This window comes from Aulostomus chinensis, chromosome 14 (assembly GCF_037954235.1).
Source record: "Aulostomus chinensis isolate RoL2024-O1b breed Wild chromosome 14, RoL_Achi_v1.0, whole genome shotgun sequence".
In the NCBI taxonomy this organism is placed as follows: Eukaryota; Metazoa; Chordata; class Actinopteri; order Syngnathiformes; family Aulostomidae; genus Aulostomus; species Aulostomus chinensis.
In genome coordinates, this window is record NC_141333.1 from 7,912,019 (window position 1) to 7,931,028 (window position 19,010).

The following is a 19,010-nucleotide window of genomic DNA, read 5'->3' on the forward strand; positions in this document are numbered from 1 at the left end:
CAAATAGTCTTTGGCCAGATGGTCTTTATTGATAAGAATATTACTGATCCCTTTCATCTTCAGCACATGAATGGTTCACTGTACAATCTTTGACGTATAAAACACGAGGTAATAATGTTGGACAAGGACGTGACCGTCTGAGGAGCCTGAGTGTGATTTTAGAGGCTTGACACCTCCATCTTCTCTCTGCTTGAACACCTGTACAGCCTTTGACCTCAGTGTATTCGACGTTGTTTAATATCCTCTCTGAAGCCACTGCGCGTGTTGAAAGTAGGACTTTTTACCTCAGAGGAACATTTCAGTTTCCTTAAACTGAATATGAGACAGAATCACCCAGCAAGTTGCATCTTGATAAACTGGCAAAGATAGTATTTCAAGTAATTCTGACAAGTACCTTCTTTACAGCGCTGACAGATTATTCTACATATTATTTTTAAGATTTAAAAAAAAAAAAAGTTTTACTTGTAATTTGTTAATCTGCCATTTTTTTGATTTCCTGAAATAATTAGAATTGTTACAAACTTTTTGGACTAGAGATTTAAAAAAAAAAAAAAAGGAGTTGGCAAGATATTTTTTGCAGTATATACCATACAATATGATGATGTATGATGTACAATGTGAAATGTTCCCATAAATAAATGTGTTCTTACATGACACTGGATTTGCTTACCCCTCAATTTAGTCTCGCAGGCAGGAAGCTAAGCCTAATGGCCTTGGCATTCCTCATGTATAAATCTGTCTGGGGGATTTACATGAAGTGTAAAAAAAAAAAAAAAAGAAGCCTGGCCAGGCTTTGCTCCCTGTCGACAAGACTAAACTGAGGGTTAAATAAATCCTGCAGTTTGTAAGAACAAATTAGTGTATCAACATTTTTTGGATGAGTCTCATTGTCATGAATCTGGCGTGCAAAGTGATAACTGGTGTTAACGCGCACTGACAGTATCAGCACGGCGTGTCTCTGTTGTGGATGCTGTGAAGGCTGGCGGTCTGTACACTGTTTGGTTTGGCTTTGCTTGGATACAAAGTTAAAGCAGAGAGAACACACACGAATGCGCGCATGTACACACAGAGGCAGAGTTCAAACTGGGTCACATAATGGGAGATATGGGAGGAGGTAGTACGGCCTCATGGCCTCATGTTAGAGTCTTCAATTAAAGCCTTGTTCTCGTCCGGAATGAGACAGAGAGAAATCAGATGGAGTTCAGAGCAAAACTAATAAGTGCCGCAAACACACCCACATATAAACTGTATGTACGTCAGTGTGTGTGTGCAGATCTATATGGAGACAATCAAACCTTTTGATTCTCTGACAGCAGTTTTGGTGTAACTTCCACCAAACTTAACATAACAAAAGTGGGAAAACTGACCTTAAAATTTATATAAAAAAATAATAATAATGAAAAAGACAAACAGTTTCTAATCGTAAAATTCAGCTTGTATTTGTTGCTCTGTATCCTCCTAATCTGATCTCAGTGCGTCTCCCTGCGGCGTTCACTGTCCTGGTGCGTAGGGCCAGCTGATGGAGCTCCCTGATAACTGCATGTCTCGGATCAGCGTCTCGATGGGCGTCTTTCCCACCAGCCGCATGAAGAAGAGCTGGGAGATGAGGTTAGCTGGCACGGCGCGCAGTGCCGGGAGGCGCAGCAGCAAACGGCCGAAGCGCTGAGGTTGGTTGGGGTATTGCAACCTCTCGTACTCCGTCAGGGCGACCTGAGCCTTTTCCTGCAGGGACTCCACGTGTGCCGGATCAGTCAGACCACAAGCATCTGTGAGTGAAGAGACGGAATGTGTGACTGTTTGGAAAAAACACTTGGAAACCAACTCTGCTTTCAGTCTCTTAAAATTTACACCTGCATTTTTGGACCACTTGGGGGCAGTGAAATCGGTCATCACTCAGATACCCTGCTGAGAAACGGACCGACTTACCCGGGGAAAATAGCGCGATGGCTTTGAGGCAGCTGTACTCGGCTGAGTCCACTTGCAACCTGTTGAGTTTGTCCACTTGGTCCTGGAAAACTCGGACTTGGTCCATGAAGGACACGACGCGTTCAGCAGACATGGGCGATGAGTGGAAGCCGGCGGCTGCCAGCAGAGGGGCCATGTGGAGAGGTAAGGCTGACTGGGCAGCGTTCAGGATGAAAAGTTCACTCCAGCTCAGCCTCAGCAGCGCCACCTAGCATATTCAGGTAGAAATTAAGAACCGGTGTCAAATTTTTGGCAAAACTATTTCGTTTGTCAGGTTATGGATTTTGCTGTCGTTTCTAAATCCTTTTTTTTTAAATAACAGGTGAATGTTCAGCTTGCTGAGGAAATTTTTTGTAGTAGTAAATTTTATACTGAAGCCTTTCATTTCAATTTGTTGGTGGTGTTGATTTCATGTTAAGACAGGCATTGCTTGCTCTCATTACAAACTCTTTACCAACCTGCTCTGAGACTGGCAGCTCTGGAAAGTATGGGATGTTTCTGGCCCACTCGATGGTGCTGAAGAGCAGCCGGGCGGCCAGCTCACAGATGCTGTCTATGCCCATGACGGACGCTCCGCTCGCAGACGCCTGCATCTGTGCCTGGCTATATGGAGTCCCGTACCGGCTGCTGGGGTACGGCTCCGCCCGAAGGAGCTGGGAGATTAGCTCCGACACTGGCTGCCCATTGAAGTAGTCCGCCCCCATATGACCCGGACCTGCACCTCCGCCCCCACCTGCCAAGGAGTTAGGACTGATACCTGAGTGAGACGGAGGGATCCGACCCCGCTGGACTGCTGCAGGGACAAAGAGAAAGAGACACCAGAGAGGGAGAATTAGAGTCTGAAAGCCTTTCGACTGTCTGGAACCTCAGAGATGAGAGGACAGCGTCGGAATCAGGACTTTAGTGACTAAGGAAGATTCAGTGCACTCAAGAAATGTTCAATGAATAAAAATATCAGCACTCTCAGAGTCTGAGTCTTCAAATTAAGAGATATTGGAAAAACCCCACTTTCCATTATCGGTTGGATTATTGTGACATCACCTCTTACAAGATCTACATCCTGTGTTTATTGAAATGTTGGCCTGCAGCTTGGGAATTCTGTTTTGGTTCTTTGGCAACAGTATTTGGAGAAGAAAAAAAAAGAGAATTTTAAGCTTTGACTTTTCCTGGTTAACCTGTGGTCTAATATTCTCAAATGAAAGATGACATAAGCCTCTTCTGTCAGCCACTGTAAGGTTTTTAAGTGTTTCTATCATAGAAAAACACATTTATAAGATTGGGCAGCCTTAGCCTGAAGGAACAGACGTAAATGAAGGATTGGAGAAAAATTAACAATGCAGATGCTTCGTTCCATACACGTGTACGGCATGATAAAATTAAGCAAGTTACATTTTGCAATTCGCATTCAAAACAAAAACTGACAACAATCCCAGTTCATCTATGACTTTGTATTAGAATTTATATTCAGGGCACAGATGGCATGAGCTTCAGTCCCAAATATGCCCATCTAACAGGCGTTGTACAGCCAATAAAGGGTTTGTGCATTTAAATTATGGTAAAAACCTCAGTAAATAGGGTCAGAACTTGTAGTTGATGAATATCTGAGGAAGGACAGTGGAGCAGCTCCTCCTCAGATGGCTGAGCGTGTCTGTGCAGGATGGCCAAGGTCAGATGAGTCACCCTTCGCTGAATCTCATGGGCGAGTGCGTGTGTGATGTGGCGAACCATACGGGCCTGAATTCTTTACCACTTTAGACAGGTGTCCAGTGTCTCTTCTGCTGCGGTGGGAAGTATTCCGTTGGCATGGTTGGGGCCTGCTTTTACAAGGTTGTTCTGAGTAATCGCTCTTATCCTACCACGAATCATTTCTATCCTGACGGAAGGGGTCTCTTCAGGGCACCAGGGGTCACCGCACGGTTTTATGAGCATGTAAATGATCTGATATCTCGTACGACCTTCGCAGTCATCAGATGTCACTCAGAGCTGTTCAGGCGGCTTGCAGTGGCCTGACTGAGACACTTCATGGTGTTTTTCTTTTCTTTCATTTGTCACAATCCGTAGGTGTTGTTTTCTGGGTCTTTATTCTGCCGCAAGGGTATATATGATTTTACTGTTCTCTCTCTCTGACTCTCTTACATTTTATTACCCCACTGAAAAAGGTACATTAACCTTGCTTCTCTTCATATGAGTGATTAAATCTACTACCTGCCTAAATAATTCATTATTGATGATGACAGTTTTTAAATTTCAATCATTTCAGTTGATTTTCCAGAACTAGAACCTGACATTACCAGAGTCTGAGGGGCCTCTTCTGTCTCTGGGTTAAAGGTGAAATAGGCATTTCCACGTAATGTGGAAACAGAGCAACTTACGTCACAGCGTCAGTCAGCATGGTTCATTAATAACCAGGCCCAATATAATCTCTGGGACACTGCAACCTCTTACATATGGGAGGGCTTGTGGTGTCCACTGACAAAGACTGACATACTAGTGGGGTGAGGCTCAGGCCACTAGAATACCATTACAGATGTTCCTTTAAACGGATTCTAACACTGAACTCGTTTTGAAAACGAGGGCAGGACTGCAAAAATTCAAGTTAAAGGGACATGGAATGGTAGTTTGATGACACTACCGTGGAAAAAAAAAATGGCTGTGATTAATTGGTTTTAGGGTATAATCACCATGGTTAGTTGAAGATGAGAACTAGGGATATTTTCTGTCATGCAAAGCATCCCAGTTGCCTTCCGTTGCCCCTTCGTCCCTGAGGCTCAACAGCTGCAACTTAACACACTTAAGTTGACAGTGTCAATATTGTGTTTGACTCGCTGGCAAATGTCACTGGCGTCATTTTCACACCCATTTTTTCTGACAATATCTACTGCATGTGTGTTTCAGAGTATTAGTGCTTGTGTGAGATTGCTTCCCTTCGGTGTCTTTGCTCCTGTTTGTTGGCTGGTAAAGGAAAGAAAAGTGCGGTGTTGGAAAGTACCTAAACACATTAAAGCGAGCATACTCAAGTGCATTTTTGGGAGGTGATTTATACTTCTGTTTTATGATTTTGTTCTACTTTTCTAGTTTGTTACAGCATGTCAGTTCAAAATGTTGTCTCTCTTCCCAAATGGCACCTGAGGATGCTTGTAACTTTGCAAATTAAGATTCTAAATTGGAACCTTACAGTCTGTAGAGCTGGGAATTGAACATCAACACTTTTATGACATCGAGCGAATTGCCTCTGTTTAGTATTGAAAGAAGTATCTCAAGAGTACCTTTATGCCTGTAGTTTATTCTTTATATTGTAAAGCTTCTTCAAGTGGAAATTTCCGATGTGGTGAAACACAGAAATAAAGAGTTGGCACAGACAACACGTCTGTAAAATGTTCTTGTTATAAATCTTTTATAGGTGTTTGAAGAAGCAAAGGTAGTGAAAACTAAACCAAATATTCTTAATGTAATGAGTAATGTAATTTTCCATTTGTTAAAAATAGATTTTAATCACTATTGGGAAAAAAAGTATTATTCAGGGACAGCTATCAAAGTCAGCGTAACGAAAAAATTCTTAATGATTCCCATCCGTAACTGTAGGCGCTGCTTATAAAATACTGTGCATATTAAAGCCTTAACAGACCAACAGCATGTTAAGTATTTCAATGAACTCGACCACCTCTACCACATTATGCCTTTGTTAGAACATCGGAAATAAGAATCCAGTGGCTCAGCAAAGGACGTGGCCATTCTGCACAGAAATACGTTTAAAGAAACAGTGTGTAGAATTCAAGGGGCAGTCCGTTGGCAGAAATGAAATAAAATGGGGATTTTTTTTTTTCTCTTCCCAGTGAGGACCGATCTGAATCTTAAGCAGCTACATGCTCAACCTTGTCCACCAGCTAACTTTACGGCCTGTTTGTCGTTGCTGAAAACAGCTGCCTGTTGTTGTTGGCAACAGCACAGTTGAGAGCTGTTAGACTGAACTACAACGGTGACGCTGTGGGCCCCAAAACAAAGAGCTGAAAGATTCATAACGCCCCACAGAGCCGAGACAAGGAAATCTCACAGAAAATATGTAAAATGACCAAAACAACTGTCAAGATGACGTGACGGCGCCACTAGCAATAATTCCCTGATTCAGCAAGGCAGCGTTCGAGGGGACAATGAAGTGGGTTCAGATGTGTCTAGTAACCTTTGTAATGCTACAGTCTGTGGCTCATTTATTAAAGATGGCAGCAACCCTGTCACAAATCCTCCCTTCATCAGGACTGTAATGTCCGGTTAGCTTTATGTGTGGTACTGTAGCTGCCACTTAGCACAAGAGGCTAAAGTAGAAGAATGTTGTTTTTGTACCACATCACACTGTCTCTGTTTTACGTCCTGTCCTCAAAACAAAAGCCTTATTCTTCTATATACATAATTAACTGTATATTAGTTGTTTGTTTTTTTTTGTAAATGTTCACAAGCTTAGTCGGTCTCCAATCTACCTTGTAAAGTAAGATTCAGTTCTAAGATTTGGACACCGAACAGGAACAGGACAGAGCTGTCCAAGATGGCCGACCGTCTCTCACATACAGGGATTCGATCGTTCTCTTTACTGTGACCGTCGAGTGGATTTTGATGGTTGTGCTGCGTCTTCGTTGCATCGTTCTGTGAGTTCTCATTCTCAGACATGTGTTTATTCCTTTAACATATTGGTAATAATCGTGAAGAATCTGTTATGTTTCTGCAAACTCAAAAAAAAAACAACAACAACAACAAAAAACCCAAACCCCCAAAACCAGATTCAAGCTTTGTTACCTTCTTTGCGCATTCCGACACGGAAACATTTCTTCAGACGACAGTATTGGCACTGGTTGCGGTGATGCTGGTCTATTTGGCATTCTCGATTTGATCTGTGATAGGAAACAAAAAAGTAAAAAATATTTTATGAAAGACACTCAAGCATAAAGTCAGTCCCCCCGTCCTCCCCCCCCGTCCCCGCCCCCTCGCTGACCCTTATGATGAGTGAAAAGTGTGAGCCCGCGTAGCTGAAAAGCTATCAAGGCTGTGACCTTTGTAAATCATCAGCCCTACACGCCCTTGTGCCGCCTTTTACAGCCCAACTCGGTCTTCTCACGTCTCAGAGAGAGCTCTTTTCTGCCCTGGATGTCACAATGTGATTAAAAAGACACATTCCATTCAAGGTTAGTGCATTATTATGGGGGAAGAAATAACTATATTCCATTGCGGAGAGCTCCCAGGGCAAGAGCAAAGAATTGAATTGCAACGCTATGTGTTCCTGTGGCGGAGAATAATGGGAATGTTGACCTTTTGTGGCAATCCATCCTCATATGACTGACCTTCAGGGCATTCATGTTATTTTTTTTTCCAGGGCTGTTTGTGAGACTTATCCAAGGTTGGAACATTTCATTCAGGAGTGAGATATTGACTACTCTGTTGTCTCCTCGTGAATGTCAACAGCAACACACACACTTGTGCTTTCTCACTCTTACAAACCGCAAAGGAGAGCCTGTGTATACCATTTATAGAAAAGACAAAATTAACTGTTTATTTTTTTTTGGTCAGACCAAATAAGACACGATTCTTCCCCCTACCTGCAGGAGTAGCTTAGGTTTCGTCTGATGCTCCGTTTGAAGAAGCTTTTGCAGCCTTCACAGGTGAACACGCCATAATGCTTCCCGCTAGACTTGTCACCGCACACCACACAGTCCACCACGCAGGCCTTGTCCTCATCCCCTACGTCCACATCGCTGCTTCCGGCCTGGGGTGAGCCATCCTCTTCCTCCCTCCTCAGGTAAGCCTTCTCCCCCAGTCCATTAGTGTCCCCGTTGGGGTTCCCCCATCCCCCGCTCACCATGGCCATATTCTCTTAGACACGCCGCCGTGAGAGTGGATCATACACAGGCCCGCCCCAGCTTTCTACTACCCTCAAGGTCTAGAAATTGCTTCCAGACTCAAATACAGTGACTCCAGATTGATAGTCTGGGCGCAGTTTGTCCAAAAAGATCTAAAAGTGTGATGAAAAGCTGTCTCAGACTCCCGGTGTTGACCTTTCTCCCCTTAACGTCTGTTTGGATTGACCTGGTGATCCTCCTCGGTGCGAGTTTCTCTCCCTCCTTTAATCTCTCCGCTCCCTCTGTTCCTGTCTTTCACCCTTGTGTTTTCTGCCCTGACCTCAAATCAATAGTTCCCGAGGTCTGAGAAAACTTCAGACACACATCAAGAGGTTCAGAGTTCAGGCCGGAGAAAAAGGGTGCAGCCTGCTCTTTCACAGGAAACAATAAATTACACTTTGTCTCTCTCTCTCTCTCTCTCGCTCTCTTTCACACACACACTTTCTCTCTCAGTCTCCCCTATGAAAGCAGGATATAAGAAAAAAAACACCTCACTTATCCCTAAGCATAATGACGAGGAACAAAACAGTGGCTCTCCAAATGAAAAAGCAGCTCGGACTTTCTCTCTTGCCTCTCTTGGTGCACTGCTTTCTCCCAAACGGACAAGTGGGAGGAAAATAAAACACAGCTCTCCTTCAGGCAGGGTTAAACTACCCTGCCCTCTTCTTCCAACTTATAAACTAGTCCAACCAGTTCCTGGCGTGCTGAGGTGTTATCTGCTGATCTGAAGCAGTTCTAGTCCAGACGCACTCTTGACTTGTTGTTACAGAAGTGGAGGTGACAGTGATGAAGAGGAAAAAATTGGTCAAATCTTTCCCTACGAATGATCTTCTCAAATGCAGACTTTGTAGAGTTTTGTTCCGTCTGCCTGTTTCTGAGCAGAGATGACCCACAGAATGAATTCCAGCCTTCAATTTTATAGAAAATCTGTGTCCTAAAAGTGATCAAAACATCCAAAGAATGTTGAAACTGGCTCCTGGCTTTAAATTAAAACAGGAGAGAAAGAGAGGAGAAAGACATCACACTCCTTTCACTCCTAGAAAATGCCTCTGTGGTTTCTGCAGCAACAAAGTTCATTAAAGAAGTCGTCCTGGTCTGACATCTGTGGTTGACTGATGTTGTCTTGTGGTTCCTTCAGCTCAAAGGCTCAAATGTCACAGTAAAAACACACACCAGCAAAAGCAGAACTAAGAACAGTCTGTGCCTCCTCTCTGAAAAGTTTCTTTTCCTTCACTTGTTTTGTCAGTGCTTGTCCATCCAGCAGTAACAACCAGAGGCCAGAACCTTGCTGCATTCCCTGTCAGCGAGTCAGGGTGTACTGTTGCACTCGTCTCCCCGTCCTTTTTTTTTTCTCTCCCTCTGCCTTCTTTTCTCCTGGCCGGCCCCAGTAGGAATAAATTAGGCAAACAAGCAGGAAAAACACGGTCACAGAGCTTCAGTATAAGCCAGACACTGCGGTGGAGAGCAGCCCAGAGATAGCCTCCTCTCCTGCTCCTGTCTCTCTGCTTCACTCCCTCCTTTAGGGAGAGCAAGCGTGTGTCTGTGTGCTGAGGGATTTGACACTGCTATTCAAGCCCTGCGGTTGCCATGGCGCCGGATGCCTTATAAGGCCATCCGAGTCAAAGAGCACTGAGTGGGCTACAGCCGCACACACATACACACACAGACACGCACGCACGTACACACACACACACACACATATAGAAAGAATGCCTGACTGGCTGCCTGTTTCCCCCCTGACCCCTGGGCCATCCAGGGAGCAGGAGGAGTTAACCCCAACACTGCCACAAGACAAAGAGGGGGGCCTGGGGTCGACACACCAAGCGCATGGCACTCACACTCATGTTCTCCACTCCACTCTAATCCTAAAGACTTCCTCCGACTTTGTTGACCCAATAATAACAGGGAGGGCCTGTTGTTGTAGAGCAACTTGTGTAAAGGTTATATGATACGACGCTGGCTCCTTTTCACACCTTCTGCACACACGGGCCTGTGCGATGGATGTGAGGGCTCTTGGTAAACTGATCCTGCTCTGGTTGTGCTCTTACATGCACAATTTTTACAAGGATCATTTTCTATTGTGCTTCCATAAAGTTGCTTATTTGCAAGAGACGGGTCTAAAAAGTTACAAATTGTTAACGCAAAGGTTCCTAGTTTTGGACTTTGCAAAGGTTACAGTGTCCTGACTCTTATTTTCAAACCAGAATCTCTGCGCATTCCACTGAATTATTCTATACTTTAGGATTTATATCAATTTGACATCGCTATGAATGAAGGAGATCAGTGTTTGCATCCCAGATATCAGAAATGGAGAGTATTTTATCGTTCAAAGAGGAACAAATGGCTCTTTTACTGACAGGGCCCGGCTTCTGAGTCAGTTTGTTGATGTCCCGTGACAGACACATGCTTTATCCAATCAAATATTTTATAAAAGTGTCTTTAAACAGTTTCTATTACTGTCCATCATCAGATATGGAAAATATATCAGCATTGACTGTAATCCAAGTTTTCACTGAACCACACTGATGTTGTTGCCAGGTGATTAAGTTGCTCTGACTCAGATGACATCATCACAGGATGGTTTCCTCAGGCTTCAGAGAGGCTCCTCCATAGCCACAGAAGTCTTTATATAATGTCATGTCTTCCAAGTCCGTATCCCATGAATCATTTTTATACACTATAGTGTTTTTCCAGATACATTTTGAATGGAAATTGCGTTTGAGGGGGTTTTTTTTTGTATCTTTTTGTTTCTTTTATTTTTTTTTTTACACCAGAAACAAGTTGTCTCAAAATGTTACCGTAAAAATGTTCAACTCTGTGTTAATCAGGCTTCTGAAGCTGTGAGCAGATTTACTTGACGAAACAGAATTTTTGTGTTTCTGTGGGTGGCCTTAACTCCTAAATTTTGGAGTGCCTCAGGGCTTTGTAGTGGGACCACTTTGTTTTAACTCTCTGTGCTCCTTTGCAGGCACATTCTAAATCAATTTCATTCCATTTCTCGAAAGACATATCGCTGTATTCCCCAGCAAAGTCCCCCTCTTTGTTGGATGGAACATGTAGTCAGGGAATGTTTGGTTGGTAAGTTCAGATAAACATTTTACTGGTAAACCACCAACATTTCATCCTCATGCTAATAAACAACACAATGAGGATGCTGCTACAGTTTCTTTTATATGCTTGAATATTAGCAGATGAAATCCATTCAAAGGAGGTGGGGTTGCTGTTTTTCCTTCAGAACTCACAGTGTGATAAGAACTTCAAAGTGTGTAAATTATTCACAGTATACACAGAAGCTTTGCAGAATGTACTCAAAGCTTCTGTTTTACAAACCTCAGCGTAATATCCTGCGTCACTCATCCATCGTCTTGGCAGTTGGCAGTTTTCCAGAGGAATTCCCGGCTTGCTTTGTCCCTCATACCAACAGCATTGTCATGTGAAGGTCTCCATGAAAAAGGGGAGGACAAAATAAACAATCACAGCCTGCAAACAAGGTTTCTGATAACAACTCGCAAATGCCAAAAACCCCACAGAGGAGGAATTCACTGCTGCTTCCAAAAACAGTTTGCTCATCCCTTCATTTATACCAGAATTCCCCCTAATGGACGAACATTTGGTGCCACAGAGGATGCATTCATGTTACGGGAGGTTAAGAGTTAAAAAAAAAAAAAAAGCTTGAACATACAATAGTACAGGCATCTGAATTTGAACATAAGGTAACTTTAACCCATATCCGTCTCAGCGAGACTCATTGTGCATGGATAGACCTTTTGTTTGGTTAAGAGGTTATCAGGGGCCAAGCTAAGCTGCTATAAGTTGTACTAGTGCTTTCTCCGAAGCCTTTGTGAATGTGTATCAGCAGAGGACTGAGTGTGGTGTTGATATCGACTCATGGACTCAACTTTAAACACCAAAAATAAAAGTTGTAAAACGAAACAATACCGGTAGAGAAACATGTTCAGGGTAACAACGTGGGTTTTTTTATTTTTTTAACGAAGAGATTCATTTTACTTAAAGATATTTTCAAAGTGACAAAGACGAACTGTACCACGAAATAGAAAGAAGTATTTAAAAAGTATAAGAAAACCAGTACAGTGGTTGAAAAAGTCAGTGTCCTCGGTGGTTTGAAAATGCAGCAAACAAACAAGATTAAAGTGGTGCTGTACCGCCATCTTTATTTTGAGTTATAGGACCAAAAAAACGACTGTTCTGTTGTTGTCACCTGTGTGAACTAATGACAATAAAAAAAATGCTCTTGTTTTGTTCGAGACAGGCAAATTGTCGCAAATAGCTACACAATTTGGCATTGTCAATATTCCACTATATAAAATCTGCAGTGTGTTTCTGCAGTGAGTGCGGTTTAGATGAGGACCAACACTCTCGTTGAACCGTTGACCTTTATGTCCTCACATGTTTTCCTCGCGCTTCGGTATGCGAGATTAGAGTGTTCAGTCTTGTTCCGAGCGCTGTGTTTTTTTGTCTGAAGGATCTAACAAACAACCACTGAAGTGTAACCATAAGTGCTCCTTCTTTTTTGCAGAATGTAAACGTGCCCTTGTCCATAAGTATGTATATGTGGCATGTGTCTGGGAGTGTTAGTGTGCAGCACAGTGTTTTTTTGCTCTTTGAACTGCAGGTCAGGAATGCTGCATGTTCTCAGCGTGAAGTTGTGGAGTCTCAGCATTCTTAACACAGTCAGGAACCCACTGCCATCTGAGTGTAGCAGAAACTCTCACCTGAATGCTGCATACGTGCGATGTAATACTTAAGTTTCACTTACATTTCCTTTTTACCTACTTGCTCCAGCATTACAAACACACAGACGTCTTTGTGAGAACTTGGCATAATGACATTGGCTGACCATAACCTTTAACATCGCAACCAAATGCCAAACCCCAATTCTAGCCCTAAAGTTCATCCTCAAAATGACAAATAAACACATATTTTCCTGTCTAACTTCTTTCAAATACAATGGAACGGGATGACATTTGTTTTGTGGTGCTTAAAGCACCTAATTTGAAATAGCAGCTTTATGTAAATTATTGATGGGGGAGTTCGGTTGAAAGAAAAATATTTTGTTTGTGAAACTGCTCATCTCTTGAGTAACCAGACGGGGATCTGTGGAGAGAGCAATCCAATCTCATAGTTATATGATATGACCATGAAAACAACCACAACTTCTTAACATCACCTTACACGGTGGTGGCAGGACATCTGTTAAAATTTTGAGCCAGCACCATGGAGACGATGACAACAGAAACACAAATACCGCTGCAGGATCCTGATGGAGACACAAGTCTTTTGTTTTTTTTTCTCGGTGGACACAAGAAATATTACTGATCCGACAACATAGCAATGTGGTTGTAAACATTTTTCTTTTTATTTTTAGTAGAGAAGAATTTGAGAACTTTATTTGATTTACTGACAACAGCTTCTGGATATGAAGCTGTTGGAGAATATTTATTTTTTTAATGTCGTATCGTCGCAGTTTAGGCTAAAAAAACACTCACTTCAGGAGGGAAAAATTGTGGCTTAAGCTGTGATGTTGTGAAACTTTTGAGAAATGTATGTAGCCAGCGAAAAAAGGATCCCCAGTGATTTACGCTGGTATTTCTGTGGTGCTGCCACATCATTTTTACACATTACTTACCACCACCACACAATACAGTGTAAACCGGTCCTTTTGTATACTTTTTGTGAAAAAGGAGAAATTGCTGTTGGGTTTTTCAAATGTATTTTTTCTTTGTTATACTTTGAGCATCACAAGATAAATTTGGCAACTTGTGGAAAAAAAAAAAACCCCTACAAAAATATGTTCTTTAACTAACCTGTAATTACCCCATGAAAGTGTCTCAGAAAGTCCTCACACACACGCACACACAACATGTACATACGCAGTAATATGTATGTACAGGTTCTACCGGTTGCAGTTCTTTAGCCTGTGGAACATGCTGGATTATAATCTGATTCAAACATGCACACTTACACTTCTATAATCCCTTTAGCGGAACAGAAAAGAGGCGAGTTATTATATTTGCTCTGGTCAAAATGGAGGTGTGAACATGAATGCATGCGTGAATAAATGATATGATGAAGAAGAAGAGCGCATCATCTGTCAACTGACATAACTGCGATTCACATGAGGACAATTTGCTGCACTCAACATCAACAATGCCTTCAAAGTGTCTGAAGCACGGACCCAAAAATCCCAGTTAGCAACATGGTTTTTGTCCCAAAAACCAAACAGGAAACATCTTTTGAAGTTGTGGAAGTATTTATTTATTCTTTTATAATAATGTTGAGCAACCAACAACAATATGCTCTATTGTTATTGCACAGTGCACATTAGTCCCATATTAGTCTCCATGTCCACTTTATTCTCTGTTGCTTTGGTTTTTTTCAGTCTGTAAAGAACTTTGAATAAGTTGCCATAAATATTATGTTTGATCTGCTGAAGAAAATGTGGCCACATGCACTAACATGGAACATGCTGGTATAATTTAGGAAATAGTCCAACCTTTTCCTCTTCTCACGACCTTCTCTGAGTTCGACTGTAGTTTGAGACGACGGAGGTGTGAGTACTGAACATGAACCCAGAAGTGTGTTAACTGTGTTAGTTAAAGAGCAGAGGAATTTGATAACTGGGGTTAAACTTTAACTCAAAGGAGTAATTCTGGGTGAACAAGCAAGAGCACATGACTCCCAGTTCCTTCCTCATTAGCCCCTCTGCCCTTTGGCCTACAGACCAGAGGAGAAAAATCATCCTCTCTCTCCCTCTCTCCCTCTCTCTCCATTCTGCCTCACTCTCGCTCTCCCCCTCTTACAACACTCTCCATCCTCAGGCCTTTGACCTCCAGTGAATGACGGAGCAATTTAAAATAAACACGGCGATGGAACCTGCCAAAGAAAAACATCTGCTGTGGTGACTCCGGAGCAACACACGGCGTCCAATCAATATCCACCCTCCTCCACGCCCAGGACCTGCTGGAGGTGGTGGGAAAGTTCCCATTTGGTGTGTGTGTGTTGTTGTCATTCAAATCAGCTATCTAGAGGCGGCTGCGAACAAGATATCAGCTTCATTGTGGAGGAGTCAATACAACTACATTTGCTGTATTTGCAGGGCAGTTCTGTCCCATGTTAAACTGAGGTGGAAATAATAAGCTTTGGCTTTGCTTTGACTCAACCACTTGAGCCCAGATGTTTCGCTCACAATTTCCTTGTTTTATTTTCTCAGTAGATTCAAAGTTACATAACCGGTATAGACGCCATGTGTGGTAGTTTGTTAACATACCTGCTCCCTTAAAGGAGTAGACTGCACATGGACGAGTCAATCAATCAATCAATCAGTCAGTCAATCAATCACATTTTATTTAGATCTTCGTCTTCGTCTTCGTCTTCGTCGACCTCCGCTTCATCCGGTGGGTCCGGGTCGCGGGGGCAGCAGCCTCAGCAAGGAAGCCCAGACTGCCCTCTCCCCAGCCACTTCAACCAGCTCTTCCGGGAGGATCCCGAGGCGTTCCCAGGCCAGCCGAGAGATATAATCCCTACCTGTCCTGGGTCGGCCTCGAGGCCTCCTCCCAGTTGGACATGCCTGGAAAACCTCCAGAGGGAGGCGCCCAGGAGGCATCCTCACCAGATGCCCGAACCACCTCAACTGGCTCCTCTCGACAGTGAGGAGCAGCGGTTCTACTCTGAGTCCCTCCCGAATGACTGAGCTTCTCACCCTATCTCTAAGGGAGAGCCCAGCCACCCTGAGGAGGAAACTCATTTCGGCCGCTTGTATTCGCGATCTTGTTCTTTCGGTCATTACCCAAAGCTCATGACCATAGGTGAGGATTGGAACGTAGATTGACCGGTAAATCGAGAGCCTCGCCTTTTGGCTAAGCTCCCTCTTTTCCACAACAGACTGGTTTAGCAACCGCAAGACTGCGGATGCCGCCCCAATCCGCCTGTCAATCTCCCGCTCCATCTTACCCTCACTCGTGAACAAGACCCCGAGATACTTAAACTCCTCCACCTGAGGTAAGACCTCCCCCCCGACCCAGAGTGGGCAAACCACCCTTTTCCAGCTGAGGACCATGGCCTCAGACTTGGAGGTGCTGATTCTCATCCCAGCCGCTTCACATTCGGCTGCAAACTGTCCCAGCAAGAGCTGGAGGTTGTGGCCCGATGGCGCTAAGAGGACTATGTCCTCACAAACAGCAAAGATGACATCCTCCCACCACCAAACTCAACCCCCTCCACCACCCGGCTGCGCCTAGAAATTCTGTCCATAAAAGTTATGAACAGAACCGATGACAAAGGGCAGCCTTGGCGGAGTCCAACCCTCACTGGGAACAAGTCCGACTTACTACCGGCCACACGGACCAGACTCTCACTCCTCTGGTAGAATGACCGAATGGCCCTTTGTAAAGGGCCATCCACCCCGTACTCCCGGAGTACCCCCTACAGTATGCTCCTGGGAACACGGTCGTAAGCCTTCTCCAAGTCCACAAAGCACATGTGGACTGGTTGGGCAAACTCCCATGCCCCCTCCAGCACCCTAGCGAGGGTGAAGAGCTGATCCATGGTTCCATGGCCAGGACGAAAACCACACTGCTCCTCCTCAATCTGAGGTTCGACTATCGCCCTGACCCTCCACTCCAGTACCCTGGCGTAGACCTTACCAGGGAGGCTGAGAAGTGTGATCCCCCGATAGTTGGAACACACCCTCTGGTCCCCTTTCTTAAAGACGGGGACCACCACCCCGGTCTGCCACTCCAAAGGCACTTCCCCCGATGTCCACGCAATGTTGCAGAGACGTGTCAGCCAAGACAGCCCCACTACATCCAGAGCCTTGAGATACCCAGGGCGGATCTCATCCACCCCCGGGGCTCTGCCACCGCGGAGTTGTTTAACTGCCTCGGCGACTTCTGCCCCAGAGATTGGACAACCCCCCCCCCCCCCCCAAGCACTCCCCAGGCTCTGTCTCCTCCACGGAGTACGTGCTGGTGGGATTGAGGAGTTCCTCAAAGTATTCCTTCCACCGCCCAACTATCTCCCCAGTTGACGTCAGCAGCCTCCCACCCCCACTGTAAACAGTGTGGGCAAGTTGCCGCCTTCCCCCCCTGAGGCGACGGACGGTTTGCCAGAACCTTTTTGAGCCGACCGATAGTCGTTCTCCATGGCCTCACCGAACTCTTCCCACGCCCGAGTTTTTGCTTTGGCGACCGCCACAGCTGCACACCGTTTGGCCTGCCGGTACCGGTCAGCTGCCTCTGGAGACCCACAGGCCAGCCATGCCCTGTAAGCCTCCTTCTTCAGCCTGACGGCTCCCCTCACCTCTGGTGTCCACCAGCGGGTTCGAGGATTACCCCCGCGGCCGGCCCAAGCAGCCTTGCGGCCACAGCTCACAGCAGCCACCTCGACAATGGCAGAGCGGAACATGGCCCATTCGGACTCAATGTCCCCCACTACCCCCGTGATGTGATCAAAGCTCTGCTGGAGGTGGGAGTTAAAGATCGTTCTGACTGGTTCTTCTGCCAGGCGTTCCTAACAAACCCTCACTACTCGTTTGGGCCTGCCAGGTCTGTGCGGCATCTTCCCCTGCCATCTGATCCAACTCACCACCAGGTGGTGATCAGTTGACAGCTCAGCTCCTCTCTTCACCCGAGTGTCCAGAACATGCGGTCGCAGGTCAAATGATACGACTATAAAATTGATCATAGACCTGCGACCTAGGGTGTCCTGGTGCCATGTGCACCGGTGGGCATCCTTATGCTCGAACATGGTGTTCGTTATGGCCAAACTGCGACTTGCACAGAAGTCCAATAACTGAACACCACTCGGGTTCAGGTCGGGCCTGCCGTTCCTCCCAATCACACCTCTCCAGGTCATGCTGTCGTTGCCCACGTGAGCGTTGAAGTCTCCCAGTAGGACAATGGAGTCCCCAGCCGGGGCACCATCCAGTACCCTTCCCAAGGACTCCAAAAAGGGTGGGTACTCTGAACTGGTGTTCGGCGCATATGCGCAGACCACAGTCAGGACCCGTTCCCCGACCCGAAGGCGCAGGGAAGCAACCCTTTCGTCCACGGGGGTAAACCCCAACGTACAGGCAGAGAGTCGAGGGGCAACCAAAAAGCCCACCCCAGCCCTTCGCCTCTCACCCGGAGCAACTCCAGCAAAAGAGAAAGTCCAACCCCTCTTAAGGACTTGGGTTCCGGACCCAGAGCTATGTGTCGAGGTGAGGCCGACTATATCTAGCCGGTAACGCTCAACCTCTTCCACCAGCTCCAGCTCCTTCCCCACCAGAGAGGTAACGTTCCATGTCCCAAAAGCCAGCTTCCATGTCTGTGGTTCAGACAGCCGAGGCACCCGCCTGAAACTGCCACCCAAACCACATTGCACCGGACCCCTCCGGTTCCCCCGATGAGTGGTGAGTGCAAGGGAGGACGTGCCTGTGTCTCCTCTTTGGGCTGGGCCCGGCCGGGCCCCACGGACCAAGGCCGGGCCACCAGGCGCTTGCCTTCGAGCCCCCACCCCGGGCCTGGCTCCAGAGCGGGGCCCCGGTGCCCCTCCGGGCAGGGTACACGTAGCACTTGCTGGTTTTTCCATGAAGGGTCTGTTGAACCGTTCTTTGTCTGGCCCTTCGCCTAGGACCAGTCTGCCTTGGGTGACCCTACCAGGGGCAAAATGCCCCCGACAGCATAGCTCCTAGGGTCACTAGAGCACTCAAACTCCTCCACCACGGTAAGGTGACGGTTCCAGGAGATCGCACCTTTCAAATGATATTCAAATTTCCTCACCAATAGAAAAAAACAAAAAAAACAAAGTGGGAAATGAAAATGGAGACAAACGCATTTGGAACCAAAAAAAAAATAGAATATATCAATTTAATAAGAAAAATAAAAAATGAATAAGATTTAGATAAAACAGAGCAAGCAAAGATAAAAACTAACAAACAGAATAAATACAAACCCTTAAAATTTGATAGTAAAAACAATTCATAAAAGCTTGCCCAAAAAGATACGTTTTTAACTTGAAAATGTCAACATTTCCATCTCCTCTCAGATCCTCTGGCAGGCCGTTTCAGCGATTTGGAGCATAATGACTGAGATTGGCCTCTCTGTGTTGCTCAGAGGGAGAAACTTCACTTGCCTCACTTCAGAAACATTTTTTTTCAAATGA

The 19,010-nt window shown here is 45.2% G+C and overlaps 1 protein-coding gene across 1 annotated transcript; it reads right to left on the reverse strand.

Moving 5' to 3' along the window:
- Positions 1 to 546: 546 nt before the first annotated feature.
- LOC147249604 (nuclear receptor subfamily 2 group F member 6-like) lies at positions 547 to 9,401 on the reverse strand. Its single transcript, XM_086223297.1, has 5 exons — positions 7,548 to 9,401; positions 6,751 to 6,845; positions 2,424 to 2,758; positions 1,927 to 2,173; positions 547 to 1,766 (listed from the first exon to the last, which is right to left on the reverse strand). Exons 1-5 carry the CDS (start codon positions 7,814 to 7,816, stop codon positions 1,492 to 1,494), a joined length of 1,221 nt encoding a protein of 406 aa, XP_086079423.1. The 5' UTR covers positions 7,817 to 9,401; the 3' UTR covers positions 547 to 1,491.
- Positions 9,402 to 19,010: the final 9,609 nt, after the last annotated feature.

Excerpts from the sequence above, each read along its gene's own strand:
- LOC147249604 (XM_086223297.1), bottom strand. The coding sequence starts at position 7,816 with ATGGCCATGGTGAGCGGGGGATGGGGGAACCCCAACGGGGACACTAAT. Across the intron at positions 6,846-7,547 it reads AACCTAAGCTACTCCTGCAG|ATCAAATCGAGAATGCCAAA; the intron begins GTAGGGGGAAGA and ends TTCCTATCACAG. Across the intron at positions 2,759-6,750 it reads TGTCGGAATGCGCAAAGAAG|CAGTCCAGCGGGGTCGGATC; the intron begins GTAACAAAGCTT and ends TTGTCCCTGCAG.